General features: G+C 43.5%; 1 protein-coding gene across 3 annotated transcripts in view; it reads left to right on the forward strand.

Annotated features, from left to right (window-relative positions):
- Positions 1-21,931, forward strand: part of DROSHA (drosha ribonuclease III) — a 316,847-nt gene that overhangs the window by 134,225 nt on the left and 160,691 nt on the right. For all 3 annotated transcript variants that reach the window (XM_073550200.1, XM_073550202.1, XM_073550201.1), the window contains exons 15-16: positions 9,834-9,933; positions 14,297-14,404. In XM_073550200.1, coding sequence (XP_073406301.1) covers positions 9,834-9,933; positions 14,297-14,404 — 208 coding nt within the window. The remainder of the gene's footprint in view (positions 1-9,833; positions 9,934-14,296; positions 14,405-21,931) is intronic.

A 21,931-nucleotide genomic window follows, 5' to 3' on the forward strand; every position in this document is an offset into this window, starting at 1 on the left:
TGGTAATAGCTCATCTCTGATGCTTTTTCTGTTTCTCAATACTGATAAGGATTGGTTCATTACTGACAGTTGAGTCTGGCTTGTGTAACATTGTCCGTTTCGACTCTAGCCGTTACCCCGTTGAGTATATGTCGGTTTTTAACAGGTTTACATACCGCCATAGTTACCTGGGTGTCACAAATATTTTCCTGCATACGTGGCTATCTCAGCCTCCCTCTCCAACCTGGTACTTGACAGAAGTAATATTCCAGCAGCCGCTTGTGCCTAGAATACATTTTTTCTAATATTCTTTCCAAGACTGTGATCAGCGTTGAAGCACGCCCTATTTGAACTACCTTTAGCTAAAATAGAGAGAAATATTGAAATTTACATACCCCAAAAATTCCCCTACACGAGCCACACACCTCTATACATGGTTATCGACAGGTTCGAAGGGAACTGACAGAATACGACCCTTGCTCCTGCACAGTGACTTGTACAAGTCCTAGTGATTGTATCGAAAATGGAGATATTTTGCTTCCATCTTAAGACCCATGATGCTCACCATAGAAAAAATGGCAAAAAGAAAAACAGAACAATACAATAAACATTTTTTTCATCATTTAAAGGGAACCTGTCATGTAAAAAAAATGCAATCAACCTGTAGCATTGGGGTTTATTCGCACTGAGATCCCCGCTACTGAAAGGCATTGAACTTTATCCCTCCCAGCAGCCATACGTAGTGGGTGGCAGCTATAACCACACCCTAGATCTAACTAACAGTTGGCTCAGCAGTGCATCCATTCCGAGCCGGCTGTCAGTCATTTCCAGAGTGTGGTTACAGCTGCCGCTCAGAGCGGTGACTGTGAATCCACTCCTATGACTGAAAGCCCGAGGGAGGGATAAAGTTCATTTCCTCCAAGCTTTCAGTGTTGGCGCCGGGCCGCTTCAGAATGCTATTACCCTGCTGATCTGATTAACCCCATATCTACAGGTCAGTAACATTTTTTTTTACGTCAGGTTCCCTTTAAAGGGAGCTTGCAATCAGGGTGTTCATTATTTAAAGGGAAGCTGTGAAATGATTCATGCTGCCTACACAACAGGCAATATGAATTGGAGCCTGGCTGCATGATTCCATTTCAGAGGAAACAAAGGGGCTGATTCATTAAGACTGGTAGTGTACACGCCAGCCCTAATTAAAGGGCATTTTGGAGTAGGATAAGCAGAGTTCAGTAAGAGGCGCATGCCGCTTTCGGTTTGGTGCATCTTATCCGTCCTTGTGCCTTGCCACAAGGTCTACTCCAGTGGAAGAGTGGAATAACATTTTTGGTGTAAAAAAACACCACCTCTAATGATGAACTTGATGGGCCTCTCCCTAGCTTCACCCTTTTTTTACAGAGCTTCCCAAAATGACCATGAAAACTTCAAAAGCCGCAACATTTTTTAGAAACATTGTATTGTGCAAAAAATTGAGACTGTTTCCCAAGTGTTTGGTCATTTTTGTGGCTTTAAACCCTTTGATAAATCAGGGCCATATTTTGAAGAGCCCAGTGGTGCCCATAGCTATAGATGTGACTAGTCCGACACTGCCATCAGTCAGATTGACAGTACTCTTCCATGTGTGCATTGGGAAGAGACCTGTTAATCATCTAGAGCGGTATGGGCTGAAGTTGGCTGGGAGCAGCTCTTTAAATCTGCAATATGTCTTTGTTAAAATATTGGAGCATTTCAGAGAAAATATACTGCAGCCAGGCTCTGATTCATGTTGCCCGTGGTTTGTGCAGCATGCATTGACTGACAGATTGTCTTTAAAGGAAAGGTGCCGCAATTTTATATAATTTGCAAAAAAAGAGTAAGTAACAAAACATGTTGTTTCAGCAAATGTTGTACTAACTAGGATTTATGGTTTGTTTGTAATAATGTTTTAATGTAGCCACTGGGCGCTGCCATCTTGATTTGCAGATCTGTGGAGGACTCATGCAGTCTGCAAATATGGTCGTCCCTGAACATAGGAGACTGCGGTCGGCTCCCGTCCCCACCATGCAGCCTCATTAGCAGAGAACTGGGCATGCCCCTGTGGGCTGCACCATTCACTGCTGTAGGTGTGGCTGGGCGCCATTTTACTGTAGCCCAGTGCTATCTGCTGAGCTCCACTTTCTGCTCCAGCTCCCCTGTCCTCCTGCTCTGTCTCTGCCTCCTCACTCACACACAGCCCCAGTGATCTCCGGTAATCTGACACCTTTGCTTTTATGGCTGTCTGAGGAGGACAGTGACATATACAGCCCATAGTCTAGTGTATAATTGGGGGGGGCTGGAAGTTTCACCATTGTGGGCATATCTGTAATACTGTCTCCTGTGATACTGCCTGCTGAGCCGTGTATCTAATCCTCCCCTGTGTGATACTGACTGCTGAGCCGTGTATCTAATCCTCTGCTGTGTGATAGTCTGCTGAGCCGTGTGTATAATCCTCCCCTGTGTGATACTGACTGCTGAACCGTGTATCTAATCCTCTCCTGTGTGATACTGTCTGCTGAGCCGTGTATCTAATCCTCTCCTGTGTGATACTGACTGCTGAGCCGTGTATCTAATCCTCTCCTGTGTGATACTGTCTGCTGAGCTGTGTATCTAATCCTCTTCTGTGTGATACTGTCTGCTGAGCTGTGTATCTAATCCTCTCCTGTGTGATACTGACTGCTGAGCCGTGTATCTAATCCTATCCTGTGTGATACTGCCTGCTGAGCCGTGTATCTAGTCCTATCCTGTGTGATACTGTCTGCTGAGCCGTGTATATAATCCTCCCCTGTGTGATACTGACTGCTGAGCCGTGTATCTAATCCTATCCTGTGTGATACTGCCTGCTGAGCCGTGTATCTAATCCTATCCTGTGTGATACTGACTGCTGAGCCGTGTATATAATCCTCCGCTGTGTGATACTGACTGCTGAGCCGTGTATCTAATCCTATCCTGTGTGATACTGACTGCTGAGCCGTGTATCTAATCCTCTCCTGTGTGATACTGACTGCTGAACCGTGTATCTAATCCTCTCCTGTGTGATACTGTCTGCTGAGCCGTGTATCTAATCCTCTCCTGTGTGATACTGACTGCTGAACCGTGTATCTAATCCTCTCCTGTGTGATACTGTCTGCTGAGCTGTGTATCTAATCCTCTTCTGTGTGATACTGTCTGCTGAGCTGCGTATCTAATCCTCTCCTGTGTGATACTGACTGCTGAGCCGTGTATCTAATCCTATCCTGTGTGATACTGCCTGCTGAGCCGTGTATCTAGTCCTCTCCTGTGTGATACTGACTGCTGAGCCGTGTATCTAATCCTCTCCTGTGTGATAGTCTGCTGAGCCGTGTATCTAATCCTCTCCTGTGTGATACTGTCTGCTGAGCCGTGTATCTAATCCTCTCCTGTGTGATATTGACTGCTGAGCCGTGTATCTAATCCTCTCCTGTGATACTGTCTGCTGAGCCGTGTATCTAATCCTCTCCTGTGTTATACTGTCTGCTGAGCCGTGTATATAATCCTCTCCTGTGTGATACTGTCTGCTGAGCCGTGTATCTAATCCTATCCTGTGTGATACTGACTGCTGAGCCGTGTATATAATCCTCCCCTGTGTGATACTGACTGCTGAGCCGTGTATCTAATCCTCTCCTGTGTGATACTGACTGCTGAACCGTGTATCTAATCCTCTCCTGTGTGATACTGTCTGCTGAGCCGTGTATCTAATCCTATCCTGTGTGATACTGTCTGCTGAGCCGTGTATCTATTCCTATCCTGTGTGATACTGACTGCTGAACCGTGTATCTAATCCTCTCCTGTGTGATACTGTCTGCTGAGCCGTGTATCTATTCCTATCCTGTGTGATACTGACTGCTGAACCGTGTATCTAATCCTCTCCTGTGTGATACTGTCTGCTGAGCCGTGTATCTATTCCTATCATGTGATACTGTCTGCTGAGCCGTGTATCTAATTATCTGCCGTGTGATTGTGCTCTCCTGAAATACTCTGTGCTGCTGTCACCCTGCTGGTTTTATGTGTGATCTACATGGTGGTATTGTGTATGATCTATATGGCGGCATTGTGTGTGAAGCATATGGCAGTATTATTTGTGATCTGCTAAAAGGGGACCCATTCTAGGGTGGTTCTGGCTGAGCACCTGCACACGGGTCAGGGGTAATAGGTGCAGTCAGGGGAGGGCTGGGGAGGCAGCTGAAGAGAGGGGTCTCATTTTTATCGTTACTGTATGTATCAAAATCAAACATCATGGACACTATGCCCATAATTACTGCAGGACAGTAATGTGAGCTAGTTGTACAGTACACTAGGTTTTTGTGCCAAATTTCAGTATCTGCTCCCCCTAGTGTTAAGTGGAAATGCCAAACTTTTTAAAATTATTTTTCATATTTTACAAAATTAAAAACAAATGATAATATTTTTTAAGAAAATGTAAACATTAATTCTTTACATTTTTTCAATTGCTGAAAAACATTTTTTGGGATGGCACCTTCCCTTTAACTAATGCAGTATTGGTATAATATGCATTTATAACTTTGTACTTGTGAACGGTTGTTTCAGTAGGCTTGTCTCCATTCGATAGCCAGTGTACTAAATGGCAAAATTGTAAATCAAGTTACTTCCAGGAAATCTTGTCTTTCCACTGTAAGTATGCACTAACGGGTTAGCCGCTAGTTGTTTCCTTCCTCTGTAAGTTCCTGTCAATTCTCTCCTTCGGTTAGATCCCTGTCCATTATCAGAGAACCAGAGACCGATAATGAGAAGTGCTTCAGCTAGCTGTGAGCAGGTAGAGCTGGGATCTCCCGTTCATGTACATCTTATCCAGTGTCAGACTTTTCCCTTCCAAATGGCGGCGGATACCGTGTTCAGCCCTGCACACCTACTTCTATAAGCCCCATATTAGCCTTAGGCTGCCGGTCTCACCTGCACACTTGCAAGCTACTATTATATGCCCCATACGGGCCTTTTGCTAGCGGTCTCAGTACAGACATTTTCTACAGGCAAATTGCTTCCGCAATCCAGCGGGAACCTCTCCTCATTTCCTTATGGAATATATTGTATCTAATTGAATTACCAGCACAGCACGCCTTAAGGGTAGCTGGAAGCGTGCTACAGTTGTGGCCAAAAGTATTGACACCCCTGCAATTCTGTCAGATAATACTCAGTTTCTTCCTGAAAATGATTACAAACACAAATTCTTTGGTATTATTATCTTCATTTAATTTGTCTTAAATAAAACAACACAAAAAGAATTGTCCTAAAGCCAAATTGGATATAATTCCACACCAAACATAAAAAAGAGGGTGGACAAAAGTATTGGCACTGTTCGAAAAATCATGTGATGCTTCTCTAATTTGTGTAATTAGCAGCACCTGTAACTTACCTGTGGCACTTAACAGGTGTTGGCAATAACTAAATCACACTTGCAGCCAGTTGACATGGCTTAAAGTTGACTCAACCTCTGTCCTGTGCCTTGTGTGTACCACATTGAGCATGGAGAAAAGAAAGAAGACCAAAGAACTGTCTGAGGACTTGAGAAACCAAATTGTGAGGAAGCATGAGCAATCTCAAGGCTACAAGTCTATCTCCAAAGACCTGAATGTTCCTGTGTCTACCGTGCGCAGTGTCATCAAGAAGTTTAAAGCCCATGGCACTGTGGCTAACCTCCCTAGATGTGGACGGAAAAGAAAAATTTACAAGAGATTTCAACGCAAGATTGTGCGGATGTTGGATAAAGAACCTCGACTAACATCCAAACAAGTTCAAGCTGCCCTGCAGTCCGAGGGTACAACAGTGTCAACCCGTACTATCCGTCAGCATCTGAATGAAAAGGGACTGTATGGTAGGAGACCCAGGAAGACCCCACTTCTTACCCCAAGACATAAAAAAGCCAGGCTGGAGTTTGCCAAAACTTACCTGAAAAAGCCTAAAACGTTTGCTGCCTCTAGCACTGGACTACTTGACCGTGTGCATGGCATTATGAAGTCTGAAGACTACCAACAAATTTCTCAGCATAATGTAGGGTCCAGTGTGAGAATGCTGGGTCTCCCTCAGAGGTCATGGGTCTTCCAGCAGGACAATGACCCAAAACACACTTCAAAAAGCACTAGAAAATGGTTTGAGAGAAAGCACTGGAGACTTCTAAGGTGGCCAGCAATGAGTCCAGATCTGAATCCCATAGAACACCTGTGGAGAGATCTAAAAATGGCAGTTTGGAGAAGGCACCCTTCTAATATCAGGGACCTGGAGCAGTTTGCCAAAGAAGAATGGTCTAAAATTCCAGCAGAGCATTGTAAAAAACTTATTGATGGTTACCGAAAGCGGTTGGTCGCAGTTATTTTGGCTAAAGGTTGTGCAACCAAGTATTAGGCTGAGGGTGCCAATACTTTTGTCTGGCCCATTTTTGGAGTTGTGTGTGAAATGATCAATGTTTTGCTATTTGCTTCATTCTCTTTTGTGTTTTTTCATTTAAGACAAATTAAATGAAGATAATACCAAAGAATTTGTGTTTGCAATCATTTTCAGGAAGAAACTGATTATTAGGCCTGTTTCACACATCCGTTTGTCACCATCAGTCAAAATCCGCCGTGTTGGAAAAAAAACGGATCCGCCATTTTTCTTGGCGGATCCGTTTTTTTCCCCATTGACTTGCATTATCGGCGGATTTTGACTGATGGTGATCCGTTGCATCCGTTTGTCAGCGGATCCGCCAAGATTTTGGCGTCCGCTGACATGTCCGGGCGGACCCTGCAACGTTTTTTCACTGCCCGGATCCGCCATTTGGTATTTGTAAACATATTTAACCCCCAATTCTGTCTGGCTGCTGGATCTCTCTCTCCGTCCCCCTGTCCCCTGACCTTTCAGCGACATTAGCAGTTCTCCCGCGAAATCCCGCCGTGCCCGCGACATCAGCGGTGCTCCCGCGGTGATCCCGCCGTGCCCGCGACATCAGCGGTGCTCCCGCGAGATCCTGCCGTGCCCGCGACATCAGCGGTGCTCCCGCGACATCTGGATGACAGCTCCCACGTAATCAGCATGCCCGCTCCCGCTACATGCAGATGCCCGTTCCCGGTGCACACTACAGCACCGGTATGCTTTTTTTTTTTCTCCCAGGCGCGGTTCCTTTAAATTTTAACCATCGGCGGATCCGTACATCCGCCGATCCGGTGGCACCCGTTCCTGTCAGTCCGCCTGCGGATCCGGTTTCCGCTGTTTTGGCGGATTTTGACTGACAAGAAAAACTGAAGTGTGAAACAGGCCTTATCTGACAGAATTGCAGGGGTGTCAATACTTTTGGCCACAACTGTATAGGCCTACACCATATTTGGAAGCAGGAACTTGCAAAAAATTATTTTGCTCGTGGACATACGTTTGTTCATACTATATAGACAGCAGTCGGACTGACGAAGGCCAAGTGTAGGCCGAAACATCTTTATGTAGGACTGCACATAAATAAAAACTTCTCTTAAAAAGGATAATTGAGTTGAGTGCCAAGTTACTTTGTTAGTCTTTTCCCTACACTGTCCACAACCTTTAGGACTGCTGCAGACGAGTGTATGAAAAATCGTCCACGTTTCATCCAGATTTTTATCTAATTTTCATCCATGTAATATCTGTGTGACGTCTGTGTGCGAAAAAAATTTTCATAACACTACATGAAAACACGTACAGTGATCACATACAGTTTATAACAAACCGAAAGCTATCCATAAAAATTGCCACTCAGATTGTCCGTTTGGGATCTTCTTACTTTTTTTACCCACTTACAGACTTAATCATGCATGCTGCAGTTTTATTTCTCACTGACAGCTGGACTAAGGAGAACAATCGTTTATCTGAACAGCACTATTGGATCAGTGTGCCGGCCGTGTGCTATCCGATTAAAAAAAATTTGATTTTTACTCTCGTCTGCATAAGCCCTCACTCCCATACAATAATTAGTGAAATATCCTGTCCTCTACTTCTGCAGTGTAATCTGCGCGTCATTTCTGCCTACTTCCCATACAGCTGTAGTTTACTTTTAGTTTTCACATAGCTTTTTTACGGCGTACATTACCCAGGACAAATGACCTGAACATGACTCTCCAGATCAGTGCGATTACACCAATACCAACGTTGTATATTAAACCAAAAATTAGGAACTTTGTTTTGGACGCTTCTTATTGCATTTTTTTTTTTTTTTTGTAAGCATGGTGTGTTAAAACGCTGGTCTGGCATTTAGTTTTCATTCTCTTTACGGTGTCAACTGTGTTTAAGGAATGGGTTAATTAATTTTATGATTTTTATGGACTGAACTTTTATGGATGCGTTAGATACATTTTTTTTATTTCTAAATTTTTAATGGTGGAAAAAAAACAGTGATTATATATAAAAAAAAAAAAAAAAAAAATTTTTTAACCTTATTGCTCCCTCAAGTAACTTGAACCTGATCACTTATACTACAGTCTGGAAAGCCACAGTATTGCAATATAAGAGTGTAAATCATCTATTAAGCTACATTTTTGGTGGTGTATCACAGGGTACCAAGATGGCATTGCGATGACGTTATGGGTGGCTGGTGGGACATGTGCGCACGATGACCAACAACAGTGTCCTTTCAATGCTGCTGTCAAAAATTGACAGCGACATCTAAATGACTAACAGCAGCTAGCGGAGCTCAATTGCGGCCTCAGCTGTTAGACATGTATGCCTGCTTTATAAAGAGGACATGCCACTTGTTAATACCTTTTAAAAAATCTCTGGGCTCCTGTGATTCTGAATATTTTTTCTGTTTTACGCTGCTTTGCTCCATTGTAGACATTTACATTTGTTGCTTCTGGAGGGCACTATGTGAAATCTCTGCTTGTAGTCCAACTGGACATTTCTTCAGTCTTCCCAGGAGAGCACACACCTTCACCCCTAACTCCCAGACACTGTCAATCACAGCTCGACAGTCGACCTTGTAGCCTTAAACTTTGCCAAGCTGCTTGCAATCCACCCAGATGGACTGCGTGCAGAGACTTCACATACTGCAAATGTTGAATGGAGTGACGTAGTGCAATATGGATAAAAGCTGCAGAATCTGGGGAGCTTGAGAATTTTTTTTTTGAGGTCCTTTTAATTTAGCCAACATCTACCACGTGTAGATTAGGCTTCGCACACCCTGATCGGCTCCATGACGGATATAGCCGGGTTAAGCTTTTGAACAGGAAGAATAACCATGATCACTTCCAAAACTACAAAATAAGAAAGTTCCCCAGTTGGCAAGTGAGGGAAATTACTCAGTAAATTTGTAGGTACTTTATCTATGCTTCACCGCAGTAGAGGAGTTTTCACTTCCCAAATGAATTTGCTATTTTACCTATTAATGTTTATGGAGCCGGCTCTGCAGAGCGACTACAGCGAAGGGATGCTGCTGGTTATTTATCTCCATTTTTGCGTTGTGCTAAAAGGTGCTCAATCCACATAATGTTTGCTGAAACTTTAGAAAAGAGCATGAAGACAAATAGCCTGTCTGTAGATAAAGTGAGACGACGACAGGGTGTCATTTACTTTGATGGGAATAATAAAGTTCCAGGTACACAGAAGACATTCTACTTAGATTCAAATGGACAGCGCTTTGCTAAACCTAGAATCAGTGCCGGTTGCTTTTCTCTGAAATGTTTCGTTTTACTACTAAATGGGACAGAACTGGGTTCAACAGGAGAAATGTGACGTCAGATGCAAATCGGTCTGAAAGCTCCTCTGTTATCAAGTCAATGACCTTCAGTGAAGTATGATGTTTCTGCGTCCTTACTCCCGGTGACGGCACATTTTAGAACCTTCTCTTTGACCCGTTCTTCACCTTTCCGCAGGTACCAGAAGCTATGGAAAAGCTATGTAAAGCTGCGCCATCTGCTGGCCAACAGCCCAAAAGTCAAACAAGCCGATAAGCAGAAATTGGTCCAGAGGGAGGTAAGCTTTATTTTTACCCACAGAGAACAATTAATGAGGCACAGTTTAGTCTCCGTTCAGCATGATATCCAGTACTGTCACTTAAGACCCCAAGGAATACTTTGCAACTTACTCAGTACAGGCTTCTGGTGGAAAGATATTTAAAAGCAAACTGTTTTGCCTTTTAAATTACTTTGCACAAATCTTTTTTTTTTTTTTCCACTTCCAAAAGTTTTCTTTTCTTCACTCTGTTCTTTAGTGGTATTTTCTGGCCATGCACCTGTAATATCTATTTATTTCTGTCTGTTTCCTTAGTCTAAGATGTCAAATCTGCTGTCTGCACTCTACTTGTAAATGAGACGTAAAAACTTAAAAAAAAAAAAAAAATCAGTTTTCCTTGCCTATACATCTTCCCCACAAAAGCAGGAGACATTTGAATCCTCCAAAAAAGAAAGTTTCCAATCTGTGATCATTGGTGCGTGCGTTGCGTGGATGGCGCTGCTGGTCAGTGATCCATGTGTTACCATTTGCTGTGCATGCAGCACACACAAGGTCAGTGCATCTTGACAGATCGCTTGTCTTGTGCGCTGAGATACTGCCGCCGATACCAAGCACATACTCTACATTAGAAATGCTCTGATGTGAATTCCATAAAATCAGGAGAGAGAAGCTTCGGTTATTTCTGAGATTTCTTCCCCAGCTTATTCTTGTTGTTCTATCTATTTTCCAAGTCTAGGTGGGGGTTAATATTCAGGATTGTGTGTGATTATGTATGTGAAGGCGTTAGCTGATGATGGTGTGTACAGTCACGAGCCGTGTCAGATTGGGGTACCAAGGGCCCACCAGTAACATTGGCTACAATCGATTATTGTATTACACTCTTTCACGTATTTCCCTATGCCTCTGTGTAATCATACACTGGGTAGTGGGTTAAAATATAAGATACCTCCATTATTTTTGTATAGGCAATCAAGTGTTTGCGTCAATTACTGCCCATGTATAGTAAGAGAGGGGGGCCCGCCGGGTGATTCACCTCTTCCCCAGTGGGCCAGTCCAAACCTGGTCACAAAGAATGTTTGGATCTGACATGCCAATACTGGGGCGATTAGCGCTCCTCCTTATACGTGGACTATGTCTGGACGTTTTATTACGTGTTGACATGTTATATTTCTTTGTGATCTATCGTGTTATCTGTCTGTCCACCATTGGGAAGGTTATTTTTCCATTTATTCATGAATTTTAAAAATGACAAACGCATGAATTGCTTTATGTTCTTATTCTTGCTTTTTGTTTTTATAAATAAAATAAAGCCTAATTGAGGGAAAAAAAGAAATATTGATGTGGCCTATGATTGTCTCTGCTGGGTTAGGAATGTTGTGTTCATGTGTGCACCATATTGATGCCAAGGCACTATCAGTATATGACCATGCGAGGCTTAGTTCACATCTTGCCTTTCACTCGTGTTTGTCGTTTATGCTTTCAGTTTATATGCTGAAACTGAATCTCACCAGTATTTTGCCACATTTGGTAGAAACAGACTCTGATTCTAGGGATGTCACTTACTGGGACGCTTGCTGTAGTTCTGATAAAAGCACTGCTTTATCAGCAGGAGCTTATCTCTGTTATCACTGGAGGAATAGTAAACCTGCTGCCATGTAGTCTACTATATTCATGAATTCTGTACAATCCCACCCTCACCACTGAAAAGTAACTTTCTGCCTATGCAGGGTCCACAGAAAGCTGCCATTCGCTGTTATTGGCGGGGTTATGTAGAGCTCCGAATTCATAGAACTGGTAGATCTGCTGCAGTCAGAACCGTGATTTTTTTCAAAACTGCAGCAAATAGCCCAGTAAGTGATACATCACTGGAGTCTGGGTCTCAGATGGTATAGTAAAAACCTGGTGACTAGATTTCCCTTTAAAGGGAACCTGTCATTTGAAAAAAAAAATGCTATTAACCTGCAGATATGGGAATAATCTTCAGGTTAATAGTGTTGTGAACCTGCTTGGCTCCTGCACTTGGAGCCCCACTGCCAGTAGGAAATGGACTTTATTACTCCTTGCAGCGTCCATTGGTCTGTCACAGGGGTGGCGTTGGCACAGGTTCAGTCACTGCTCTGTGTATGCTGAGCAGTGTCACGCTCACGCACTGACTGGTGGGCGTGGCCCCACTGTGCCACAAACCAGACTAACCTGGAAGGGGCGTGACTAAGACAGCTATCTTGGTCTAAACTGGAGCCTCCAATGGTGACGTCAGGCTTGTGCGACAGGTAGCTGCCAGGTGCCACTCCAGGGTGGTGTCTGGTTGTGGCTGCTGATCCCACTGGGGAGACAGAACACTAGGACAGGTGCAGGCAACAGGCAAGACTAGCAGATAGGCAGGTAAACATGACAGGCTTGGCTGAGACACTGGCAGGCGGACACGGCTGAGACGCAGGCATGCGGGCACGGCTGAGACGCAGGCATGCGGGCACGGCTGAGATGCAGGCAGGCGGGCACTGCTGAGACGCAGGCAGGCACGGCTGAGACACAGGGGCAGGGACTAACTCGAAAGGCACAGGGACACTGGCAGGAAGGAGTGGTGTATGGAATAGGTAGGGTTCTGTTCACACAGGAGGTGTAGGAACTGGTATAAGTAGGATGGAAATATGGACAAGTATGAGGGAATAGGTTTGGGCCTGTTCACACTGGAGACTGCGGGGAGGAGCTGCAGTTTGCAGCAAGAGGTTCTACAGAAGCGGAGCACAGGCAGAACTGCATGAGTGCGGAGCACAGGCAGAACCGAAGGAAAGGACACAAGGATAGACGCGGCAGGAAAAGGAGCACAGACAAGGACACTAACAGACAGAGGTAGGACTGAGTTCAGACAAGGTAATGGTGCAAAGACACAGAGACTCAGATAAAGCGCCTCTTGGAGGGCAGAGAGGATATGTACGAAACAAAGCAAGGAGCAGTAGCACAGGGACCAGGATATTCAGCCTCCTGGAGGGCAAACAGACAGGTACAAATACAAGACTTAGAAAACAAGCCTCCAGAGAAGGCGAAACACAGGACAGGACCTGGCAGCTCAGCAGCAAGACACTAACTGAGTTAAGACATTGCACAGGCAGCTACCACCGGGTGGAGCTGACCTAAATAATAGAGTCCTCTTGGTGATTGGTCAGGGACACATTTGACAGGTGCACCCTGATTCTATAAGAACCAGAGAGTTCCGGCACCGCCTCCCTATGCACACAGCCAGAAAGCATGCAGAGAGCAGGCAGGAAGCAAGAGGCATACAGCATGGAGCCGGCAGCAGACAGAAGTCACAGCATGGCCTGGAGCAGTGAGTAAGTTGGTGTGTGGGGGATGGGAGGCCATGTAGTGATGCCAGCATGGTTGGTACAAGCAGCAGCTGTAACTGTGTCCCTGGCCCTGACTGACAGCCGACCCTAATGATGAGCTGCTGTCAGTCAGTGCCAGGGGCGCAGTTACTACCGTCAATCCCTATACAAAGAGCAGTGACAGAACTCACTGCTGCTGGGAGGAGTTAATTTCCTTTCTGTAGCGGGGCTCAAAATGCTGGCGCCGGGCAGGTTCAGAACACTATTAATCTGCTGATTAACCCCATATCTGCAGGTTAATAGTGTTTTTTCACGTGACAGGTTCCCTTTAATGTGTCTGTCCGCCCCAATGCAGCCAAAAAATCGTGTCCTGGGCTGGCATGTACTAGCACAACTTTTGTTTCACAGTTTAGGAAAGTGTCTACTACACTTTCCTATGCAGAGTGGCACACTAAAAATCTTGTGTCCTGGGATTTACTATGTTTTGTGAAGCATTATTTATTAGCAATATTCGCCTTTACAATGCTTTACATTGGAGTATACCCCCAAGTACAGAGATGTGAACAGAGCTGTATTATTCTGTTTTTCACCCCTGTAATTAACTGTATGTGACACAATTGCTTATTTGCAGGTCACCCATTGCTCGTACACCCCAATTTCTGCCTATTGTTTGGTGCGTGCTTTGCCAGCAGAATTCTCGGCACTCAGTAATTAATGTCTTTATCATTATGCAAAGTGTGCCTGCTGTCAGTGATTTTGTCTTGGAGCCACGCTCCCATGTTTCTGTTCCCTGCTCGTGTACTCGCTGTAATAACCTCATCATGGAGTTCACTGTGGTCAGGCTGCTTGCAGTGTTGGCTTTATGGTCCGCGTAATCCCTGTTTCCATGATGCTGTCCTACTGGGCTGAGCCGACACCGGGACGGTGTAATAGGATTGCTCCTGTGCTGTCCGCTATATTGGAGGCACAGTGATCTGATCTGATTTCTTCCACCTATAGGCTGTTGTCTTTGTGTCTCCCAGAGATTTCACAACCTACCAATTTTCCTTTCATTTACCTAGGAAGCTCTTCAGAAGATCCGACAGAAGAACACAATGAGGCGTGAAGTGACAGTAGAACTGAGTAGCCAGGGTTTTTGGAAAACGGGCATTCGCTCGGATGTCTGCCAGGTAATTAATATTAATAAGTCAGGACCTTGAGACCTTCTTGGCTGGTTCTGTCTGTAGTCGTGCTTTTCGCTTTGCAGCACATGTATTCCGGTGAGCAGGGCGGCCTCGCTACCCCCATCTTGTACATTACCAAAGAGCAGCAGTGTTTAAGAATCAGTGGAGAAGGCCACATGGCGCTTCAGTAGAAAAGACCCATTTCACACCTTTGTAGCTGCACAGTCATTTCCGAACTCGCACCAATCCGCTTTAATGGAAGCAGCTAATTATTTAGATTTTCCTCGGCATGCAAAGGCAATTTCACACCGTTCTTATCAAACAACACTAGATTGCGCTGAAAGCAAGCTCAGTGCTTCTTATTGTAGGTGGAGGCAGCAGACGGGAAGCTTGGGGGAATGTTAGTGTGATACGGGAGGAGAAGCTGGAGCTCGAACCTGCTACTTAAATTTTTTTGCTTTTGTGTGTTTTGCCGCTTGAACTATGAAAATTGTCTAAGGGTTTCTACGTCACTTACAGGGTTGGTCCAGTCCTCAGACAACCTTTACTTAAATCACTCCGTAAAAAATAAACATTATAGATGCTCATCTCCCGCCCCCGCACCATTACATCCATGTTGATGCCGTGTTAAAAGTATAAAAGAAGATAATTTGAGCAGTGTGTAACTACATTATTACAGCTGTTGTGTACAGCTGGAGTATACAACAGCTGCAGGCTTATGCCGCATCAGTATCTTAGAGCACCCAGCAGATATCATTGTGTTAACTGTTGATGTGTGTTGTTCTAGACTCTACTGTGTGGTTTCTCAGTGACTGCCTATGTCATCTTAATTGACAGCAAGCTCCCCGAAGTTTCTACATAAAAAAAAGCGCCTGCACACCTTTGGTATTAAATTAGTGCACAGAAACACATACATACATGATATGTCAGCATACTGTGACTAATGAATACAGTAACATGTAAAAGTTTGGGCACCCCTGATCCAAATTACTGTTATTATGAACAGTTAAGCAAGTGATATTATGAACAGTTAAGCAAGTTGAAGATGAAATTATCGTTAAAAAGGCCTACGGTTAAAAGATTACATATTTCCTGTGTATTTTTGGCAAAAAAAAAATGGTAATTTTTTTTTTTATTTTAAAAATTACAAATAGGAAAATGGGCCAGTGCAAAAGTTTGGGCACCCTTGGGGATTTGTCTACTCACATGTGAATGGGGAGTGAAAGTACACCAGGCATAGCTCACAGTTAAAGCCTTATGTGGGAAAAATGGGTGGATAAGGGTACTGAGCGCTAAAGGAGGTCACACACCTCTTATATGTACTGCACAAATAAAGAATAAAGGTTTTAATTGCAAACTATACCTGGTTTTCTTGTCACGCCCCATTCACATGCGGCTGTTTTGGCACATAGAGACGTAAGACATTTAGTGGCTAGGGACCGTCCATAGTAAAAGGTACACCTTGCCGTGGCTGGATGGCTTTTTGATCAAAAAACGATAACTATGTACCTCTAAGTAAGTTTTTAACGTGTGCAGCAGTATTGGAGTTCATGTATTCCTTAATTGCAGTGTGCTGATGCATTGTGTATATGTTAGTATATGTATATGTTAGGCTCACTTCAGTTAGGCAGCGGGGGACCGACTTTCAGTTAGCATGACGTCTGCAGAACACAGATGAAAAAGAGCCGCTGCTTTGTCAATGTGAAGTTAGCAGCTCCTTTTCAAATATGCATCATAGCCATTTAGTTAAAGGGTTTGTCCACTACTAGGGCAACCACTTCTTGATCTGAATGTTTGGCCCTGATTAAAATAAGAAAACTTAGATTCTCCTCCTGTGCCGGCGCCATTCCAGCGGTGTCGGCACTTGCAGTCCCCGAGCTTAAGTACGGCTGTTACGACACATGAGCCCAGAGCCGTATTAGCGCTAACGTCACTGCTTCCTCCTTCATACAGATTGAACATGAAGAGGAAGTCAGAGGTCAGCTACAGTCCGGTCTTCCTCTTCATATTCATTCCTATGAAGGCGGGGCTAGTGACGCCAGCACTAAATGGGCACCGGGCACCATGTGTCATAACAACCACACCTGAGCCCCAGGACCAACACTGCTGGAATGACGCCGGCACGGGAGGCGAGTATAAGCTATTTAATTTTATCGGGGCCAAACATTTAGATCAAGAAGTGCTCATTCTAATAGTGGAAAACCCCTTAAAGAAACTTGAATACTTTTGAAGTGTATGAGAGGCTAACAAAATTGTTTCATAAAGAGTAGTTGTTACTTCCATGAATATGTAATTTTTTTTTCAAGTGAAAATGCTACTCTTTTCCTGAATCTGGAATTGTTCTTCTTTTGTTCCTTCACCTCTCCATCTCTGTGACATGGCCCTCTATTCTCTGTATATATATTTAGTCTCTTTAGTCTTCAAGAAAAGTCCCATAGAAAAAGTTGAATATCACACCCACTAAAAAAAAAAACTACATTTACAGGAATAAAAGAATTTATCTCAAGAATGGAAAGCCACATTGAAAAAAAGAAAAACACCAGATTCAGAAAAACAGCAGCATTTACACCAGATAAATATGACATTTATAGCAAGTGACAGGTCCATTTTAATTGCTTTCATCATTAAAAATAACTGGTTTCCTTGTGCAAAGAATGGGGAGATGTTACCGCAGGGCTATTAAATGGAAGTGATCATAAGAAAATGGCCTTTTGTGTAAATAAGAAGCTGCCAGAAGTGTAGATTAGTGGCCCTTTTAGAAGAAAAGGTACGTGGTCTGGAAAAAAGAATTGCAACTTTGAAACTCAAAGAAAATGAAGACTTCCTAGACAAAACAGAAGCATCTCTACTGGTCACAGAAGGTGAAGAAAGTGTCAGAGAACCTCCAAAAGCAGACGAGTGGAAGCATGTGACCAAAGAAGCAAGAAGACCATAGAGATATCCTCAACCACACAACTGACAAACCGATACAAAGGCCTTGCGGAGGATGACGATGGTACACCTAAGGATGAGGCACAACCAGCAAGCAAAGAAGAAAAGGGCACACAGCAACACCCAGAAGTGACAACAAAAAGTACAGCCAAGAAGCGAAGAAGAGTGGTAGTGGTGGGAGACTCACTACTGAGAGGCACAGAAGCAGCCATCTGCAGACCGGATATAACCGCAAGAGACGAATGCTGCCTCCCATGTGCGAAGATCAAGTATGTGACCGAAAGGATACCAAAGCTCATCAGTTCCAAGGACGTCCACCCATTTCTTCTGATACATGTTGGCACCAATGACACGGCAAGGAAGGACCTACCGATAATCTGCAAGGACTTTGAAGAGTTGGAGAAGAAAGTAAAGGAACTGGATGCACAGGTAGTTTTTTCTTCTATCCTTCCAGTAGACGGACATGGCACCAGGAGATGGAACAGGATCTTTGATGCGAACAACTGGCTAAGATGATGGTGCAGACAACAAGGATTCGGATTCCTGGATCACGGTGTGAATTACCTGTACGATGGACTCCTTGCCAGAGACGGACTACACTTCAACAAACCTGGGAAACAGACATTTGCCAGAAGACTCGCTACACTCATCAGGAGAGCTTTAAACTAGAAGAAGAGGGGATGGGAAGAAAAATGTTAGACACGAACATGAAACCAGATATTATCCTGATGAATGATATGAGGTGTGGCAAAGAAGATCCAAGACAACATACTCAGAAGGGAGGTAAGAAAATTTCTAAAACAATCAACAGGGAGGAGATTGGAACAAAGCAAAATTCTCTAAAATGCATGCTCGCAAACGCCAGAAGCCTGACAAACAAGATGGAAGAACTAGAAGCAGAAATATCTACAGGTAACTATGACATAGTGGGAATAACCGAGACATGGTTAGATGAAAGCTATGACTGTGCAGTTAACTTACAGGGTTACAGTCTGTTTAGAAAGGATCGTAAAAATCGGAGTGGAGGAGGGGTTTGTCTTTATGTAAAGTCTTGTTTAAAGTCCACTTTAAGGGAAGATATTAGCGAAGGGAATGAGGATGTCGAGTCCATATGGGTCGAAATACATGGAGGGAAAAATAGTAACAAAATTCTCTTTGGGGTCTGTTACAAACCCCCAAATATAACAGAAATCATGGAAAGTCTACTACTAAGGCAGATAGATGAAGCTGCAACCCATAGTGAGGTCCTTGTTATGGGGGACTTTAACTACCCGGATATTAACTGGGAAACTGAGACCTGCGAAACCCATAAAGGCAACAGGTTTCTGCTAATAGCCAAGAATAATTATCTTTCACAATTGGTGCAGAATCCAACCAGTGGAGCAGCACTTTTAGACCTAATACTATCTAACAGACCTGACAGAATAACAAATCTGCAGGTTGTTGGGCATCTAGGAAATAGCAATCACAATATTGTACAGTTTCACTTGTCTTTCGCTAGGGGGACTTGTCAGGGAGTCACAAAAACACTGAACTTTAGGAAGGCAAAGTTTGACCAGCTTAGAGATGCCCTTAATCTGGTTGACTTGGACAATGTCCTCAGAAATAAGAATACAGAAAATAAATGGGAAATGTTTAAGAACATCCTTAATAGGCACTGTAAGCGGTTTATACCTTGTGGAAATAAAAGAACAAGAAATAGGAAAAACCCAATGTGGCTAAACAAAAAAGTTTGTGGGGCAATTAACAGTAAAAAGAAAGCATTTAAACTACTAAAGCAGGATGGCACAGTTGAAGCTCTAAAAAACTATAAGGAGAAAAATTCTTTATCTAAAAAAATAATTAAAGCTGCCAAAAAGGAAACAGAGAAGCACATTGCTAAGGAGAGTAAAACTAATCCCAAGCTGTTCTTTAACTATATCAATAGTAAAAGAATCAAAAGTGAAAGTCTAGGCCCATTAAAAAATTGTGAGGAAAGTATGGTTGTAGATGATGAGGAAAAAGCTAATATATTAAACACCTTCTTCTCCACGGTATTCACGGTGGAAAATGAAATGCTAGGTGAAATCCCGAGAGACAAAGAAAACCCTATATTAAGGGTCACCAATCTAACCCAAGAAGAGGTGCAAATCCGGCTAAATAAGATTGAAATAGATAAATCTCCGGGTCCGGATGGCATACACCCACGAGTACTAAGAGAACTAAGTAATGTAATAGACAAACCATTATTTCTTATATTTAGAGACTCTATAGTGACGGGGTCTGTTCCACAGGACTGGCGCATAGCAAATGTGGTACCAATATTCAAAACGGGGTCTAAAAGTGAACCTGGAAATTATAGGCCAGGAAGTCAAACCTCTATTGTTGGTAAAATATTTGAAGGGTTTCTGGGGGATGTTATTCTGGATTATCTCAATGAGAATAACTGTTTAACGCCATATCAGCATGGGTTTATGAGGAATCGCTCCTGTCAAACCAATCTAATCAGTTTTTATGAAGAGGTAAGCTATAGACTGGACCAAGGTGAGTCATTGGACGTGGTATATCTTGATTTTTCCAAAGCATTTGATACCGTGCCACACAAGAGCTTGGTACACAAAATGAGAATGCTGGGTCTGGGGGAAAATGTGTGTAAATGCGTAAGTAACTGACTTAGTGATAGAAACCAGAGGGTGGTTATAAATGGTATATTCTCTAACTGGGTCGCTGTGACCAGTGGTGTACTGCAGGGGTCGGTGTTGGGACCTATTCTCTTCAACATATTTATTAACGATCTGGTAGAAGGTTTGCACAGTAAAATATCGATATTTGCAGATGATACAAAACTATGTAAAGCAGTCAATACAAGAGAAGATGGTATTCTGCTACAGATGGATCTGGATAAGTTGGGAACTTGGGCCGAAAAGTGGCAGATGCAGTTTAACAATGATAAATGTAAGGTTATACACATGGGAAGAAGGAATCAATATCACCATTACACACTGAACGGTAAACCAGTGGGTAAATCTGACATGGAGAAGGACTTGGGGATCCTAGTTAATGATAAACTTACCTGGAGCAGCTAGTGCCAGGCAGCGGCTGCCAAGGCAAACAGGATCATGGGGTGCATTAAAAGAGGTCTGGATACACATGATGAGAGCATTATACTGCCTCTGTACAAATCTCTGGTTAGACCGCACACGGAGTACTGTGTACAGTTTTGGGCACCGGTGCTCAGGAAGGATATAATGGAACTAGAGTGGGTACAAAGGAGGACATCAAAATTAATAAAGGGGATGGGGGAACTACAATAACCAGAGAGATTAGCAAAATTAGGATTATTTAGTCTAGAAAAAAGACGATTGAGGGGCGATTTAATAACCATGTATAAGTATATAAGGGGACAATACAAATATCTCTCCGAGGATCTGTTTATACCAAGGAAGGTGACGGTCACAAGGGGGCATTCTCTGCCTCTGGAGGAGAAAAGGTTTTTCCACCAACATAGAAGAGGATTCTTTACTGTTAGGGCAGTGAGAATCTGGAATTCCCTGCCTGAGGAGGTGGTGATGGCGAACTCAGTCGAATGGTTCAATAGAGGCCTGGATGTCTTCCTGGAGCATAACAATATTGTATCTTACAGTTATTGTTAGGTTCTTTAGAAGGACGTAGATCTGGGGAATTATTCTCACAGAATTTTATAGGCTGAACTGGATGGACTAATGTCTTTTTTCAGCCTTACTAACTATGTTACTATGTTCGTGTTGCATGTACAGTATTCTTTGGCAATGTTTTTTTCCTCTATCTCACATTATGTATTAAAGGGAATCTGTCACCAGAATTTTACAAGATCAGCATAACGTAGGTGCAGAGACCCTGATTCCTGTTCTTGGTGTTCAGGGACCAGGGCTCCTTCCCTGTTCCTAACGCTAGAGGGCGCCCTAGCTCGCTCTACTCCCCAGATTACTTCTGATGGTGAAGATTCTGGAACCACGTACCTTTGCCTTAGCTCCTGAATCCGCCCTCAGTCTGTACTCTTCCCCCACCCAGGGAAAATGAGCGTAGTAGTACACCAACCAGACTAACAAGGTAATACGAATAGGGGTAACAAATAATACCAAACATACAAATATACTTACACATATAACAGAGGAATGCATCAGGGAGTAGAGAATAGAGTTAAATCAAAGTAGGAGAAGAAAGGGAATTATCACACACTCAAAACCTAGCATCAGTCACAGATAAATCCACCAAACACCTCCAATAACAACCAGCAACGTCCAGCCATGCAGCATAAAGCTTTCTGTGACAATGAGTGCTAGCCAGGGCCTAGTTTATATAGGAAATGGGAGTGGCTAACCGTGTACAGCTGAGAGCCTTAATTCAGGAAAGCTTTCCAGGAGCTCTCAACTGAGCAGATTAACCCCTGCACTGCTAAAAGAAATTTACATTGTTTATTATGAAGGTGAAGTGGTTCTAATCCATGCAGGAGTAGGATAAATCAGATGCTGCGGTCTTCTGGCTCCTCTCTGTCGCAGTAAACCCGTGACAGATGTATTGCTTACTGGGCTGCTTGCTGCAGTTTTGTTGACATTGTTTTCTCCACTGCAGATCTAGTAGTTC

Source organism: Dendrobates tinctorius, unplaced genomic scaffold, assembly GCF_039654945.1.
Source record: "Dendrobates tinctorius isolate UK_male_01 unplaced genomic scaffold, ASM3965494v1 ptg000163l, whole genome shotgun sequence".
In the NCBI taxonomy this organism is placed as follows: Eukaryota; Metazoa; Chordata; class Amphibia; order Anura; family Dendrobatidae; genus Dendrobates; species Dendrobates tinctorius.